At 35.4% G+C, this 16,995-nt stretch overlaps 2 protein-coding genes across 7 annotated transcripts in view; one reads left to right on the top strand and one right to left on the bottom strand.

Annotated features, from left to right (window-relative positions):
* Positions 1-13,800, bottom strand: part of LOC106784923 (protein unzipped) — a 20,601-nt gene extending 6,801 nt beyond the window's left edge. The window contains exons 1-2 of one of the 6 annotated variants that reach the window (XM_014744942.1): positions 13,748-13,800; positions 12,970-13,214 (exon numbers count right to left, since the gene is read on the bottom strand). Coding sequence is in view for 1 of the 6 variants with exons in the window: in XM_014744936.1 (XP_014600422.1) it covers positions 11,948-11,971 (24 nt within the window). In the remaining 5 variants the exon portion in view is untranslated. Of the gene's footprint in view, positions 1-11,947; positions 11,987-12,969; positions 13,593-13,747 lie in introns of those variants that run through there. The other 5 variants (XM_014744941.1, XM_014744940.1, XM_014744938.1 and 2 more) reach the window with 5 other exon arrangements.
* LOC106784922 (protein FAM73B) overlaps positions 1-16,995 on the top strand; it is a 34,595-nt gene that overhangs the window by 10,619 nt on the left and 6,981 nt on the right. The window lies entirely within an intron of this gene.

Genomic DNA, 16,995 nt, shown 5'->3' on the forward strand with positions numbered 1-16,995 from the left:
TATATTGTTATAATATAAATTAAATGATGAGACGTTCATTTGTGTCAGAAGAAAAAAATTTAAGAGAGTTTAGTGTTCATTCGTTAAACAAAAAATAAAGAAAATTGAGTAAACTGTTATACAAATTTGTATTATTTAGTTATGTTAAGAAATTTATTTTAATATATTAAAAGTAAAGCATCCATCACACACATATGCTTTGGTATTTCAAAAAATAATAAAAATATTCTAAAAATGTTGTTTATATCTTTTTAATGTTCATAATAAATTATTCAGTTCCTCGTATTTGGAATATATTTTTTTTATTATCATTAATTTCCTACCAAATATTTGAATATTGCATAACGTCAAATGAACCTTGAATGAATCGTTAAGCATTTAATAATTTATTAGTCGTAGCGTAAACAATTTGCATTCTCGTTATGAATATATTAGGAATATCCTCTTATGTTAGATCGTTAATGATATCCAGTACAGGAAACGAGCTTGAGAGAGGAAACTTACAGAAGAGTAACGTGCGAACTATCGGAGCGTGAATAGTAATTTTCGCGAAATGTTTCTTACTCTCTTTTCGTTTTTTTCTTTTTTCATTTTTTGTTTTTTTTCCCCTACGTAACCTCTAGAAACGTAGTAGTTCCTGATAGGATCTCACAAAAAAAAACAGAACAGAACATTCCTTCTTCTACTACTCGTTTATCGACTAGTCAACCTGAAGCAGTACCAATGTTACGATTAATGAGTTCCCTCTTTCAACTATACCTACATAGAAATATATGTTTCACTTTGAATTCAAGATCGATTGATATTATACTGATTGTATGACTATGATAAAGTTACTAGATTATTTTTCAAATATTAACAATTTACTAGATACGTCGATGGTAATAAATTAACGTTGAGAAAATCTAGTGTGCTCATAAATATAATTATTAAATTGATTAATAAGTCATTTAAAAATTTGTTGATATTATAATAGATTGTAATAATTCTTCAAGCCTTTGGACACAAGTAATATGGTTATTAATAAATAAATAAATAATATTAAAATGAATTTTATATAATTTAATAAATATACGAATATTATTTATTTAAAACTAGGTTTTTCAAATGTGGGTCACGCGACCCTATATGGGACCACGTAACTAAATTTGTGGGTAGCCAAGTGAAAAAGTTCGAGATGTCCTGATTTAAAATATAATATAAAATATAGAAAATTCAGAGAGAGGCAGTTTAGTTATTGATTAATTTAGTAATAAATGAATGTATATGTCTATATATTAATTTATTATAACATTGATATATTTTTTAAATAATTTATATTTCCAAAAAATGTATAAACAATGATCATTGATGATAATTGATAAAAATATTAAACCACAGAATGCAATCGTTAGAATTAATCAGTAAAAGTGCAGTCGGACGGAAATAATCGTGGCGTTATTTTATTATTACCAGGACAAGCAAGTATAATTCGGTCACAGAGCGTATCCATGCACCTCGTAGTTGATACGACGGTGACCTACTAACCTTAGCCCTCCTCCGTCCCATCAGCCGAAAGAATTTTATAAAACTCGTCCTACGTACACACATACCATACCATACCTACATACCTAAATACATTTATATATATATACCTACATTCATTTTCGAGATAGGCAATATTTCACTTGACAAAATGCGTTAATGACTTTTAAACGAGTTCAATTTTGCTAACGATCGATTAGAAATTTTCGTTTAAATTTGGAAGGACACATTCGCGATATACAACTTTTATCGATTTTTCAACATTCACAAATAAATGGAATTACTATCTCGCAACTAAATCTTTTCTAGCTCATCAAAATTTATTAGATATACACAGGCTGTATCCAAATATATTCGATATGCTAAAATAAGACAAAAAATTCATACAACCGTATGATCCAGATTATAGTTATATTTCTATTACACGTGTTGTTTCATGAATTTTTATTGGAATTGTTCGAAGAGTTGCAACCTTCGGTTTCGATGAAGTTATGCTCATATATTTTGAACACATCCTGTATAGTTGAGGGATTGTACGAGTAAAAGTTTCTTATGTTTAACGATAATATTTTCTCAAAGAAAAAGATAAAAAAAGAAAAAGAAAAATGTTTGCAAGAAATACCTGTTCATAAGTTAATCCTGGCAAGAAAATTAGACGATACGAACTTTCACGAAATTATCTTCGAGAGAGTGTACATATATATAAAGTACAAGAGAAAACATAATCTCTTTCACGTGGGCTACGTGCATAGGCGTAGATCACGACAAAATATTTAACTTCACCTTTCTTGATCCAAGTTGTCCCAGGGAAACCTTATTTCGACGTTCAGAAGGTAGACAATCGCGTTATTACGTTGAAAGTAAATATCGAGGGGAAGAACGAATCTAATCTATCTTTCTTTTTACAAACTAAATAAATAAACATAATCATTTATTATAGTATGCATACGTGTATACAAATGTGGATTAAATTTTTATTTTTAAAAAATATAAATGAGTTTTAAAAACGAATTATTTTTCTATTAGACTCTTAAACTTGTCAACCCACCTACGTATCTTTTTTGCGCAGGTAGGTGTATGGCGTGTAACGAATAAAATGAAAATAATGTTCTCGTTAAGTTAATTAGACTTTCTATTGAAATTGTCGAGTGTCGTGTTATAGGGAAAGATATATGATAAATAGATTAGATTAATTCATTTAATTTTATCGATATCATCCGCGTGCATATATGAATAAATATACATACGATGTAGAAGTCGTGATGTCGTCTTCTCCTTAGAGAAAGTGAGATGAATAATAATATAGCAAATTTGGATGCACGTAATAGAAGTTGTTTGTATGACTCAATGATAAACGGCCTATTGCCGTTTGCCGGATATTTGAAACCAGCATGCTTGAGAAACGTCAGCCACCCTGACGCTGCTCAGACACAGCTTCATATAAATGTGTATAACATACATGATATGATTGCTAGATCGTAAAATGTACTACGTATCCATTTCTGAATAGAATGGTCACAATATATGTTCGTATACGTTACGTGTAGACTCATAAAACAGATTTTCACTGTATATACAAGAGAGTTGCAGGAACGTGTCGTGAGGCAAACAGCAACTTGATATACTCTCGCGAATAAAATAAGAAAAAAAAAAAAAAAGAAATAAGTAAAATTAAAAAGAGAAAAAAGTAGGAGAAAGAGAGGGAAAGAGAGAGTAGATAATTAAATGCTGTGCAAATTTAATGATAGCGAGTATATATCGTCTATGCTCAGCTAAAAGTCATTAACTAACATTTATTCTAATCCGAGCTATAGTTCGTAAAAGAAATTTTTAATGGAAAAAGTATGCTTTTGGTTAATACTTTCACACACTTTCATATTATTGATATTTTCTTATAAAGTTATTAATAATAAGTTCAAAAAAGTAATTTTCTCATACGAGAAAAAAAAAAAAAAGAAAGATGAAAATGTGATTAATAATTTGTCGATGAACATAGATAATATGTCGTGCAGAGATAACAAGACTACGAAATAGGACACTAAAGATCACGAGTTAACCTTCGTGTTTTATGAAGCCATCATTTTTTTCTTGAAGGTTTATACCTACATAGGATCGATCGATCGGTGGTCGTGGAATGTAATATTTTGTCGACATTAAAAGAATTTACGTTATATGATCAATTTTATGTTTATCGAAAGTGACGTTAGACAGAGTCGTTGTTTATGCAAGGATATTAGAAAAAATGAAAATAAACGATCGTAAATCTTGGTCTACATATTATAGGTATACTAACGCGGAATGAATACTAATCATGGTATATGACCTCACTAATGGTATTTCGTGTTTCGTGATGGAATACGTGCGTGTTTCTTGAAAAGATCCGCGACCTATACCTTTTCCTTGTTCGTCGTCGCTTATCATTCTCACGAATTGGAGACAGTAGTGCGGTCAAATAAAAGGAAAGTGTGCTTCGTTAGAAGTAACACACATGTACACATATAGACGGACAGACAGATAGGGGTTTGTCCTCCGTGCAGCATATCGAATGAAGGGAATATCGATTTTCTACGGTTGTACTGTCAGTGGGCAGCAGCGTTACCATGATAACCCTCCTAAACCCCTCTTTTCCATCCAGTTGGGAGTATAAGAAGAAGAAAAAGAAGATGAAAAAGAAGCAGATGAAGAAGAAGAAGAAGAAAAACAACAACAACTCGAGAGGAACACTTCTTTTGCAGTTACACTTAGCACGTGCATCCAAGCATGGCGCGACAAATTTCTTAGTAGACGTAGTGGCCACTTCACAATAAGAGAGAAATAGAGAATCTACTTCCGCTTTTGCCAGTCTTCTACGCAAAAAAGGGGGGATCCTCATCGTCTTATGTTAGATTCGAGACTAATCAACGGAACATGCATGCACGTTTCGAGTAGTGGGTTCTTCTTCTTTTAGTTGCATCGAAGACAAATTTCTAAGATTCGCATTTAATTGGAAAGAGGGATGGAAGAAATAATTTCCACGATTTATTTCCAAATGTTATTCGGAAGTTTTGTTTATGTTGTTGTTTTTTTGGGGAGGGAGAGGGAGGGCCGAAGTTTAAAGTAGATTTTAGGTCAATGTTCGTAATAGAAGTCTATAACTGTGCATCATCGATTTGAATTCGAAAACGAACGCGTAGAGTGTGTAGGTCCTTTAGGTCGAGAGCTTTGCTTTCTTTTCTTTCTGTTTTTTTTTTCTTTTTTTTTTTTCTTTTTTTATTTCTGTGGGTTCAAAGCAAACGTCAGAGAAAAAGGAGAAAGCAGCAAGGAATGAACGTGAGTATTATAGGCAACGTTTTCAACGACGCATACCGCGGCTAACAATGGAACAAAGGGTGCCCGTTAAAAAGCCGTGCGATTGTTTGGCTACATCCCCCGCGGTGTTACTCGGAGTACGATAAAAATGAGGTGTAAAAGAGAAAAAGAGAAAAAGAGAGAGAGAAAGAAGTGAATGCAACATCTTATGCAATCTGTCAAACGAATTTGCCAAATGTTTCACTAAACTGAAACGTCAAGATTTACCATTGGCAAAAGTTTCAAGAAAAAGACAAATAATTTGAACGGGAACAAAGTGTTTTTTTTTTATTTTTTATTGATTTGGGAAAACCTAATCGTTTATTTCAAGCATATTCGTATATTACGAGCTTAGAATGTTTAGTAAGTGTGTCGTGAGAAGGTCGGTCATAAAGAAAAGAAAACCTTCAAGGATCCCATCTAGGATCTCGTATATCCTGGCAAGTTAGGGCTCGAATTAATATCACGTCGTCTTTTAACCATGACCTGACAACTTGGAAGGACACTCGTGTTAAAGAGAGAATAAAGACGAATATATTACTCGTTTTACGGACTGACTCGTCTTTAATGTCAGAGTACGATTTCGAGATACCACTATATATGATGAGTCAAAGTAAAGAAACTGACGAAGAAGAATCTCGGTCTCCTCACATAATTCTGAGTACAGATCGTCGTAACACACAGGGCCATGCCTGGCATGCATACATGTTACAAGACGACGGTAATGTACTATTCTGTTGTAAAGTTAGGTTAGCTTGTCCTTCATAAAACATCACACTCGGAGTTGTCCATAACGTCATCTCTAATTTCTTGTTCTCATCTTAACGTCATACAACAAGCCCGAGGGTATTTACCTTCTTGTAAGACGCAACACTCCTCGTTTCTTCGTTGTGAGATCCTAATTGTATTAAATATTCGAAAGAAACTACTATCCGAACATTAATTCGAGAGAAAGTAGGTGAATAATTATGATATTTATCAAGAAATAATAGTATTTATATAGTTTTCATGAGTATTTTGTTAAATAAATAATCAGTATATTGAAATATTTTGTTCAGTATTATATAATTGGAATAAAGTGGCATTAATTTTACACAATGATTTTTTATTATAAATACTGGCCAATAATGTATAAATAAATATATTGTTCGGTATTTATAATATAGAAGCAGAATTGCATTAATGTTACACAATGATATTTCATGAAAAATACTGGTAAAAAACGTTCGAAAATACTGTTCCAATAAATAAGCAACCATTTGGAATCCGCGATTTAACACGACACTACCATTTCCATACCAAATCGTTGATGTCACCGAACCTTTCGATGCATTGCAATGCATGTTACTTTTTTTCTCTTATTCGAGATTCGATCGAATGTGAATGATGAAATAACGTAAGTACTTTTTCCTTTGGCAACTTGAAAGAATTTCGGTAGGACGATAAAGACGTCTAGTCTCGTAATAAATTCTTCTCTTTCATTCTCACATACACATACACACACACACACACACACACACACACACACACACACACACACATGGTGATATAAGCTTCGATACATCTTTTTCAACGATATGCTCAACGAAAGATGCCTTTAATCACGTTACACGCCCAAGACCGCCTTGCTACTGCAATTAAGACAATTTACAATTTAACAGTACGAATTAGACGAAGTTACCGCTGCCCTTTTATGAAAGGATAAGACCAAGAGATTGTTTCTTTTCTCTTTTCCCGTTTTTCTCGATCTTTTCCTTTTGACCATGAGAATAATAATAAAGTGCGAGAAAATTTGACGGATTAACAAAAGTGCAACGAATAGTTGAAAATTGCCGTAATTGGAGGAACACGCGATCACGCGAGAAACTAACGCCATAAAAAATATATATATATATATATATTTCTTCTCCAGAGTCTTCCGTATTCTTAATCCTTGAAAAAGGCAAGAAAATGAGAGAAGAAACTTGTAAACGGATATTACAACGGTACAAATCATAAAATGGATGCCAACTACAATCTTCTCGAGTCTCCTTTTTCTTTTCTTTAATCTTTTTTTTTTGTTTCTTTTGCTTTGTTATATCAGTGCGGTAACTTGAACGCGTTACGTTGAAACTGAGTATTATTTCCATTAATATAGTAACCCAGTGCACACGAGAAAGAGTGTACTGCTATGAATTACTGTCAAGGGCAGCTATACGACTTGACCTATACATTGAGAAACTTTATTAAACTCGTTTCCGTTCGGTGGATAGCTCCGAGGCACACGATTGAAAATTCAAGCACCACTTTAATACCTAACAGTAGCTACTCTTCTTTTATCCATCATCCATCGTCACGCTTCACGATACCCTGTTCATGCGTTCTACAAACATTTTTTACAGTTCTACTTCCTACTTTATTACAATCATTACTTGTCTATTACCGTTTTATCATCCCCCTTCCTCTTCCCCTTCCCCTTCCCCTTCCCTTTACCCACGTCCGCGATGATCTTATTTTTCTTGTTCTTGTCTCTAAGAAATTATAGAATTTTTCTCTACAGTTTAATGATTCCTTTTTTTCTTTTTTTTTTTTTTACTTTATTATTTATTAGGACAATTTACCGTTAATTATCATAAATGTGTACATCGGTTGTTATTGGGTTGATCATTTTCTACAAAATTACACATTAATCCATTAATCATAAAATGCATTCTGATTGGCCAACGATTTACTTAGAAAAATCTGCACAAATTTATTGACCAATATAATCAGATTGATCAAACAAGATTTGAATACATCGAGTTGGTCACAAAATTCAATAAATAAAAATTCAAAGACAGCAATAGACTTTTATATGTTTCGAAAAATACAAATTAAAAAAAAAGAAAAGTATAGATTTACAGATCGGCAGGAGGAAGTTTAGTGGGCATGAATGTAATGAGTGCATTAATGCAACAAAGATTCCCTGATGTTTACTGGTTAGGAAAAGGACCGTTAGACTAAGGAACCAGAAGAGCAAAAGCGATCGTGCTGGAAAATGTCGGATATCGTTCGTCGTACTCCTTTGCCTTCTCTCCTATTCGAGATACGGAAGATCTTTCCGCCTGACGTGGCACGTAGTTGGGCAGTGTACGATGCCCCCCTTCACCACCCCCTCTTTTCCCCTCTATCTCTTCTCTCCTCAGCGTCGGTCTACTTTATGATTCTGGTGGAATGGGTGGATGAGGAGGAGTTAAGAAGGGAACGGGGGTTGGGAAGAGAAATGAGAGAATAAGAAAGAGATAGAGTGAGAGGGGGGTGGAGAGAGGGAGAGAGCGCCACAAACATTTTACCCTTTCGCCAGGATATTCAATCCGAGTTCTATGTACGTTTCTTGTGTCTGCCCGAAAGACGATAGAGAGAAATACTAAAGATCTTTCTTGGCACGATTCACCTAGATTCTACATTGACGCGATTTAACGCTACTCCGCATACCTCAAATTTATATAGGGGAACATGGTAGGAAGGCAAAAAACATGTGTCATTTTTATGTACGATTATATAAATATTATCTAACGGGAATAAATTATTTTTAATGTCATATATATGTGTCGATAATAATGACAGTAGATTAAATAACAAAATAGAAAAATATTAATTTTGTAATTTATTTTTTTATATTCGGTTGATCAATAAACTTGTACGAGTTTATCCATGTTAATTACTTAAGGAAAATTGTATGAACTTGTCGACCAACCTGATGTTATTATCTTTTTTTAATTACTCTAATATCACAATTAACTAGGACATCTAGATACGTGCGAATGGTAATTAATGAAAATATCTGTGTTATATATTAAATAAGAATTTTTGTCAAAGAGCAGATGGTAAAGAAATACTGTCTCCTGTGTAAAACTACGGAATAAGTTATATACCGATGTCAGCTTATCACGTTTTAAATCAGAATGTGTGTGTGTGTGTGTGTGTGCAGCTGTTTCGAAAAGAAAATATAAAAAGCATAATGCATGATCTTTTATTCTTGCTTATTATATCTTCAACGATGCAACAGATATTTTTGTATCGAAAAATATTGCTCTTCCCGATGCATGCCGATACGTGGCCTACATTACTCGATTTCCTTAGTTAAAAAGAAATATTTATGGGGGGTCGAATAATCGAACGAATAAATGAACGAATTAATGAAAGGGGTAACGGAGAATCGACTATGCGAACTCGGTTATGGAAATCGGAGCAGATCTCTCAGGTTAACAGCTCGTTAAGTTGAGATATGAACATGTCACTTTTATTAATCCTATCAGGGTCGAACATCCTCGACGATGACGATGACGACGACGATGACTATGACTACGACGACGACGACGATGATGATGATGATGATGATGATGATGATGATGATGATGATGATGGGGAGAGCATGGTGTGTTACTTAATGATCGACCTAATTGCGTGTCACCTATGCATGTTATTCGAACGCTTTGGAATCTCCTAACCGCATGAGCTTGCGAAAATAGTCCCTCCCTCTTGTTCGACCTGACCCCGGCTATTTTGAAATTTCCAAAATGTTGCTTCGAAACTTCTTACACGTTGTGTCTAAACTTTGCCCAACATTTACTGTAACCGAGGTTGGATTCTTTGGATAATTGTCAAATCTATTTTAAGTTTGTCCTGTTGCCCTTCATTTTATTTTACTTCGTTTTTCTTTAATTCTTTTCCTTATCCTCTATCTCTTTATACATTTATTTCATTTAGATTACTTGTAAGATATTCTGAATCATCATGTTGGCGTAAAGCAAATGATGACGAAGGAGGAAAATAAAAAAAAAAAAACATTAAACAAAAAATATAATAGCATCGTGTTTATCGTATTACACGGTTGAACCATTGCGTCAGCTTTGATGTAGTTTAACGAAATAACTGCTCGCAAATTTATCATCTCTCGTTGAATTTAAATGCACACCGTAGTTGCCGTCGTCGTCGTAATATTTGTCATTCGTGAGAGTTCGCGTCCTTCATCTCGGATCCTATCAAACGAAGAAAAATTTATCATTCTTGTCCTTATTCAAGAAACGCGTATTAAATACATGAGATTCCTTCGAAAGGAGTTAATATATTCTCTCGGAATACTAGATTGCTTATAATGGATCGTAAACAACACGTTTATACTCGTAGTTTTATTTTTATATTTAATAATGCAACGATTGTACGTTAGAAAATTATTAGAATGATTAAATAATCATTAGGCTACTCACGAACGAACGAACAAAAGAACATACAAATATTCGTTCGTCTTAGGATTTAACAATTTAATCTTTCATACCACCCGCCACCTTCCTGTTAAAGTCTAGGATATACTCGTTCCGCATGTTTCCCACGCATGTCCTTAATCTTGATCACGGAAACTTGCAACTAGAAACGTTGTAGTTTGTGTGTTGGAAGAAAAGAGAAAGAAAACGTCTACGATAGAGAGTTGAAACGTTGCCAAGATCGAATGCATTAGGGTCAAAATTCTCATATCTCTTGGTAAAGAAAAAGGTTAGTTCGATGACTAGTGCTGTGATGCTTTTTTTATTGGGAAAAAGGTCTTTTGTTCGAAAAAGAAAATTCGTTATAAAGTTACAAAATATATAAATATAATAAAAATACAAAAAAACAATATTTTAAATCATCGTTTATAAATTTGTCCAAACACGTTATAGAGGAGATACATTTGAGACACAATATTTAGAAACTGAACAAAATGTATTCAAGTATATAATGATAAAAAATATATGACAGAATGAACTTGTAAATATAAAATGGATCGTTACAAGAAAAAATTAGCAAACACGTCGGAGGGATATATAATATCTTGGGTGGAAAATTTAAAAAGTAAAAAAAAAAAAAACAGAAAATAAGGGGATGATTTTCTAAATATAAAAATATGAAAAGGATCGTTATAAGGAAAATGATGAAAACACGTTAGAGGGATGATAATACGTCTGGGAAAGGGATCAAGAAACATGAGTTTTGTTCCGACTGGCTGGTAGGCTGACAACTTGTTGAATCGTTCACGCCCAAGGTAGGAACCGCGCAGGATTAAGTTTTCAAGGGGATTCGCTAAAGAAGACAGTGACGTCAATTACGCTAATGGCGATACGATAATAACCGCGACGCGGGGTTGGTTTTTCTTTTGTTGTCTGATAGAAAAATCCCATCCCTAGGTGTACGGGTAAACATTTATGCGTTAGGTTTGTTGTCGTCGACATGGTGTAATGTCGCTTTCCTTTACTTTAAAACACAACCAACACTCATTTACTATCGTCGTGGCTATCTTTTCCCTCAAATGTGCAGGCTATTATTCACACCTGCCTGCTCACCGTCACGCTTCGCGAAAATAACACTTTTCTAGCCTCGTACACGTAACCGGACAATACGATCCGAGATACAGAAAAAGATAGAGATAGAGATAGAAACAGAAAAATAGAAAGAGAAAGAGAGAGAAAGAGAGAGAAGAACGAGCACGGCTGAAAGTAACTTTGTGCGTCAGCGACTGGGGCTTTGGTTCTCTCATTCTTTTTCTCTTATTCTTTTTCTCCTCTTTCTAATCTTTATGCACTATTCGTGAAAGGAGAATAATGGAATTCGTTTCCGCGTCTGACGGAAAAGAAAGGAAAAAATCGTCTGTTTTTCTATTTTGGGTTTAAAAGATTTCTTTCTGTCGAGACTATAATCCGATATTATTATATTATATAAACGAATTTCGTTGTGTTTGTCGTGAAAAATAAAATATAAATATATATATATATATATATATTTAGAAAATAAATTCATCGCGAAGGTAAATATCATAGGATAATAAATGACTTTGAATCTTTTTCTCGCGTAGAAAAATAACTTTTAAAAATAGTGTGGAATAGAAGGAATAGAAAGAAAATAAAGAAACGATAGGTTTTGTCGCGATCCGCATTAAAGTAAACAGCGGTAGAAGAGAAGAATGAATGTGTATCAGCCGGTAGGAAGGATATTGCGCGTGTGCTAGGAAAATTTCCAAGTTCACCGGCATACCAGGCATCCTCTCCTCCATCGATCTGTCGGATAAGGGTGAAACCGTGTTCCTATATTTACTATATATATGTACCATAGCGTAGAACCACTCGCACATTCCCTATTCTCCGAGAATCACTCCTCTTGTGCCTATACGACGAGGTATTGACCTCTGAACTTGACCTAAAGGGTAAGTCTATCGGAAGGGCCAGCCTCGATGTGGCACGTTGGATTATGACGGACTATCGTTTCACGATTGAACGAACGTTTTTGAACGTTAAAATAAGCTCAGGAGTCGCGCGGGTCATTCGGTGACCGTTTCAAGGTTAGACGATGGTCGATTGTATTCCTCCTCCTCTTCCCCCTCTTCCTTCTCCTGCTGATGCTGCTGCTACTGCGCTTTCGAAATCGAGCGCGAATTCATTTGCCCTTTTCATCCCCCGAATCGTATTTTCAAATTTAACATCTGATATTAAGAGAAAATATTGTACACTCGTATAAAACAATATTCACATGGAAAAATGCACACACACACACACTCTAGAATGCACGTATACACATATTACGCAATTGCACACACGCGAACAGTCCTTTATATCCTGATCTGTTACGCGGATTACGATTAAATACGAATAAAAGCTGAGCCAATGAATATGTTAAATTAACATGCAGTATTTAAGTAGTATTAAAATAAATGGCAGATTATATATATATATATATATATCACGATTAATACGAGAATATTGAACATTAAAAATAAAATTAGTTTCCGGAAAACATGAAGATCTCTGTCGTACGTGTCGAGCGAACGTATTCCCGAGGAAGGTCGAGGAAAAATCCATAATCGACGTATATATACGGAGAGAGAAAGAAAGAAAGAGAAAGAGAGAGAGAGAGAGAGAAGAGAAGAGAGAGACCCATCAGGACGAAACCAGGACGCGTCCTCTCCTCGTAAAACGCACGACCTTCCCTTTTTCCTTCGATCAAAGAAGAAAAGTAACAGGGAGAATAGGATCGTCTCTCTCTCCATTGAAATACTCGTTTGAAATCAAATAAGTTCGGATAGACGTTCAGACGTTCAGACCTATAAAAGAAATAAAAAACGTTCGAACGTACTTACGCTCGTCCTATGCCCTCGCTCTCATAGAACGTTCTTTAATCCAAATATCCTCGAACGGGATGCGTGTGTCTGTCTCTCTGTGTGTCTCTCTGAGTATTTTTCGTATCGCGTAGCACGCGATTAGCGAATCTCTCTGTCTTTCGGAGAAAGTTTTGACGATGACGAAGACGTCGGTAGTAGTCGTAGTAGTAGTAGTAGTAGCTGAAGTCGTAGAAGTTTGGAGAAGAACGATGATGATTATCTAGTAAATGAATTTTCTCCCTTTCACGCTTATTGTCTCCTCTCACTTAAACTCTCAGCCCTTTTTTATTTTATATTTCTCTCTTTTTTCTATTTTCTACCTGTCACAAATACACGCGATATCTCTCATTATATATAAATATATTTATGCATATATGTATATATATACTTTCTTATAAATGAACGCGCGAACTTGTCCTCCGTCTCTCGATACAACCTCGTCTCGTGCGCGTTAAACACAATCTCTCTCCTCTCCTCGAATGTCGAGGATACTCAAGTATTATACACCGATAGCGTGATTAACGCTAAATAGTGTATATATACGTGTATAATAATAATCAACAATAAGAGAGAAAAAGATAGAGAAAAAGAGATCAAGAGAGAGAGAGAGAGAAAAAGAGAGAGAGAGAGAGAGAGAACGAGCGAGAGAGAGAGAAAACAAGATCAAGAGAGAGTTTAGCGAGTAAATGAGCGAAAAAGAGAGCGAGAAAATTATTAGATAGTTAAAAAGGGGTAGAGAGAGAGAACAAGTACACCGTACGACGATCGGTAATCCGAATAACTGACGCCACTGCGAGGAACGGGTCTCTCGCGCTCCCCCCACCCTTACGAACCCTCACTTTACCAACCCCCGCCCTCCTGTACCCACCGTATCCTCGTCGTGCGCAGTATGCACCTTCGATATCCCTTTCTCTCTCGCTCCCTTTCTTTCTCTCTCGCTCCCTCCCTTTCTTTCTCTTTCACTCTCTTTCACTCTCGCACACACTCGTGCGCACATATGTACGAGTATCCATCCCCACCCTTGACGTCCTCGCGGCGTTGTTCGACGCCAGTGCGCCTAGCCTGCCAGGAGACGTGAGAGAGGGCGCGCGGTGGTGGGGGGGGGCTGGCTTTTACGGGCGCGTTACAGCGGCGACCCGTACAGTCGCGCGGCGCGCTTTTACGCGCTTACGTGGTGCGTCGCGACATTGCGATAACGTATAGGGTGAATCACCTAATGTCCGTACTTTAAATATCTTTTTTTTCTTTTAATTATATTATTGGTCATTTCCTTTTTCATTTTTTTTCTTTTTTTTTTCTTTTTTTTTTTTTTTTAATTATATATAACCAAAATTATTTTTATTATTTTTATTTACTTGTTTATATCACGAAACATAAATATATTTATATTAATATACATAAAGTTAGTTTGGGAATTTCTATTATCTTGGAACACGATATTTCAATGTATACGGACGTTAGTTAAATTCACCCTGTATAGAGTAGCTCGCGATGTAGCACGAACTAGCACGAAGAGAGTGAGAGCGAGCACACGGGGATGAACGTGCGCTTTCTCTCTCTTTCTCTCTCTCTTTCACTTCCTCTCTCTTTCTCTCTCTCTCTCTTTCTCGCTCCACCAACAGTATCGACCCTTACCCATTGGACGCCAACTCGTCCAATGCCGTGCCGCCGAAAACATTACGTCACCTCTCGGTATTATTGATGCCGACCATCCGGCAGCATCGCGGAGCCGAACGGTCGAGGGTAGCCTTCCTTGCTGCTGCTTTAAGTGCCGGCAAGGCTTCGAAGCTGCTGCAAGGGGGGACAGGAGGAGAAAAGTGACTGATAGGAAGAGGGATTTGGAAGGGATCGAGGGAGAGAGGGGAGATTTGATAATGTCAGGGTTATATTGGCGGTAGGGGAAACTACTCTGTTGAGAGACACGAGGAAGAAGAGGACACCACCACGTTACGGGTGGAAACGTCACAGGATTCCATGGCAAAGCTTTCGAGATCGTCGTTATACTCGAACGTGTTTCTCGCGCTAATTTTGTCTCCAGAGCCAAATGCATACACCTCTTTGATCCTCCAACCATACTTTTCATCTCGATTGTCTTTCTTACACTCGTGTATTTTTTCCTGCCGATGCTCCTACTTACTGTTACCTACCCCTTTTTCATTTACCTCCTTCACTTCTGTCAAAGGGCTTAACGAGACTGAAAATTTGTTTTTAATCACCTTTTCCCATTTCCCTTTTTTTTTTTCTTTTTTTGATATCCTTCTACTATCCTATTGCGAACGTTAAATCTACTCTTTAAATCTTGTCTGTCTCTGACACGAGATGAGAACGAGAAATAAATTTGTTCTTTTCTTTTTATTCTTCTTCTTCTTCGTCTTTTTTTATTAAACTAGTTGAAATCGAAACGAGACCTGATATCCGATAACAACAAACCGTCCAATTAAAATCGAACTATCCAATAAAATATCCAACGAGGAGTTGACGAATGGTTTTATTGATAAAAAGAAGAAGATTGCGAGGAAACAAATACGTTTGGAGTTATATTTACGTCGATTGAAACGGATACGTTATTGGAAATATATTTTTGAATATCAACTTGTTATCGATATTTGTTTAATTTCTTTTTTTTTTATTATTATCTCTTTTTCTAACACAATCCGTCATCCCTTAATTTTTTATTTTTAAGCTGACAAACGAATAATAGAGATACAAAAGCGTACCGTTCTTTGTCCTCGATGCAACAATTTCTTTTCTTTAAAACAATTATCACACTTGTATTATTTCGTTTACCTTTTGATCTACTTTCGCAAATGTACGTGTCTCTATCGATTATTCCGTTCTTTTATTTTTGTTATTTTTTTTTATTATTATAAACCTTTGGGTTTATGTAAATGTTACGTAATAACGGAGTTTAAGTTCGCTTTAACACGGAATATGGATAGTTCCTAAAACAAAAATGGCCGCCTGGCGCCGAGTTTCTCTCTTTTTCTCTGTTGGTTTCTTTTAAGATATACCGCTTGAACGTGAACGATACGTATTACCTAGTCGCGTTATGTGTTGGCTTCTATTACGCAATATCACAGTATATGGATACAATTCTTCTATATATGTACAGGGTGTCTGAGATTTTACCAGCCAAAGGGTGTCAACGTATTTTATGTATGAAAACAAAAACAAAATGTTCCATAAACACAAGCCATTTAAAGCATTATCAAAAAGTTATGACACTGATTATAAATCACCTAATTTCCTGTTCAAAGAACCGACCACTTACGCAAATTCAAGTTCAACACCACTGTTGGACCAAACGAACATGTTTCACATAATTGCGAATGCACAATCGAAAAAACTGAACGATACTTGACTATTCTAGCAGGAAATCTGCATTGCTACACTCTTGCAGCAACCTCGAGTTAGTATCGTCGCACAAACAATACGCGTAACCTAATGTCCGACATATTTTTGGTTTGAAAATACTTTTAAAATTTCGATCGATAGTATTCCGCGAGGAAATTTAAAGATGACCGATATCGATTAGGGTTAGCTAAATCGTTTCGGAAAAGCAAAACGTCATAGATAAGCGTAAGAAAATGTTAAAATAATTGACTGGAAATTTATGGACAATCATTGTGTCGAGTAAACACGCACCTTTATAATTGAAATCATAACTTTTGAATAAAGTATTTTTCAAATGATTTATGTTTATTTAACATTTTGCTGTTTTATTTTTGTACAAGGAATATGGTGACATAGTTTAGCCGAAAAACCTTCAAACACCCTGTACATAGATGTTACTTTTATGATTAAACCTCCTCCAATTACAGATACGTGTGTATATGTATAAACCAATATCTACTACATATAATAGTGCAATTTCTGTGACGTATGCATGCGAGTCCTTGCAAAAGTATAAAGTCAAAGGGTTTACTTTTATCTTACAATTAAATAACCATTGATGGAGAGAGAGAGAGAGAGAGAGAGAGAGAGAGAGAGAGAGAGAGAGA

Source organism: Polistes canadensis, unplaced genomic scaffold (assembly GCF_001313835.1).
Source record: "Polistes canadensis isolate GaletaPanama2010 unplaced genomic scaffold, ASM131383v1 scaffold_42, whole genome shotgun sequence".
Classification (NCBI taxonomy): domain Eukaryota; kingdom Metazoa; phylum Arthropoda; class Insecta; order Hymenoptera; family Vespidae; genus Polistes; species Polistes canadensis.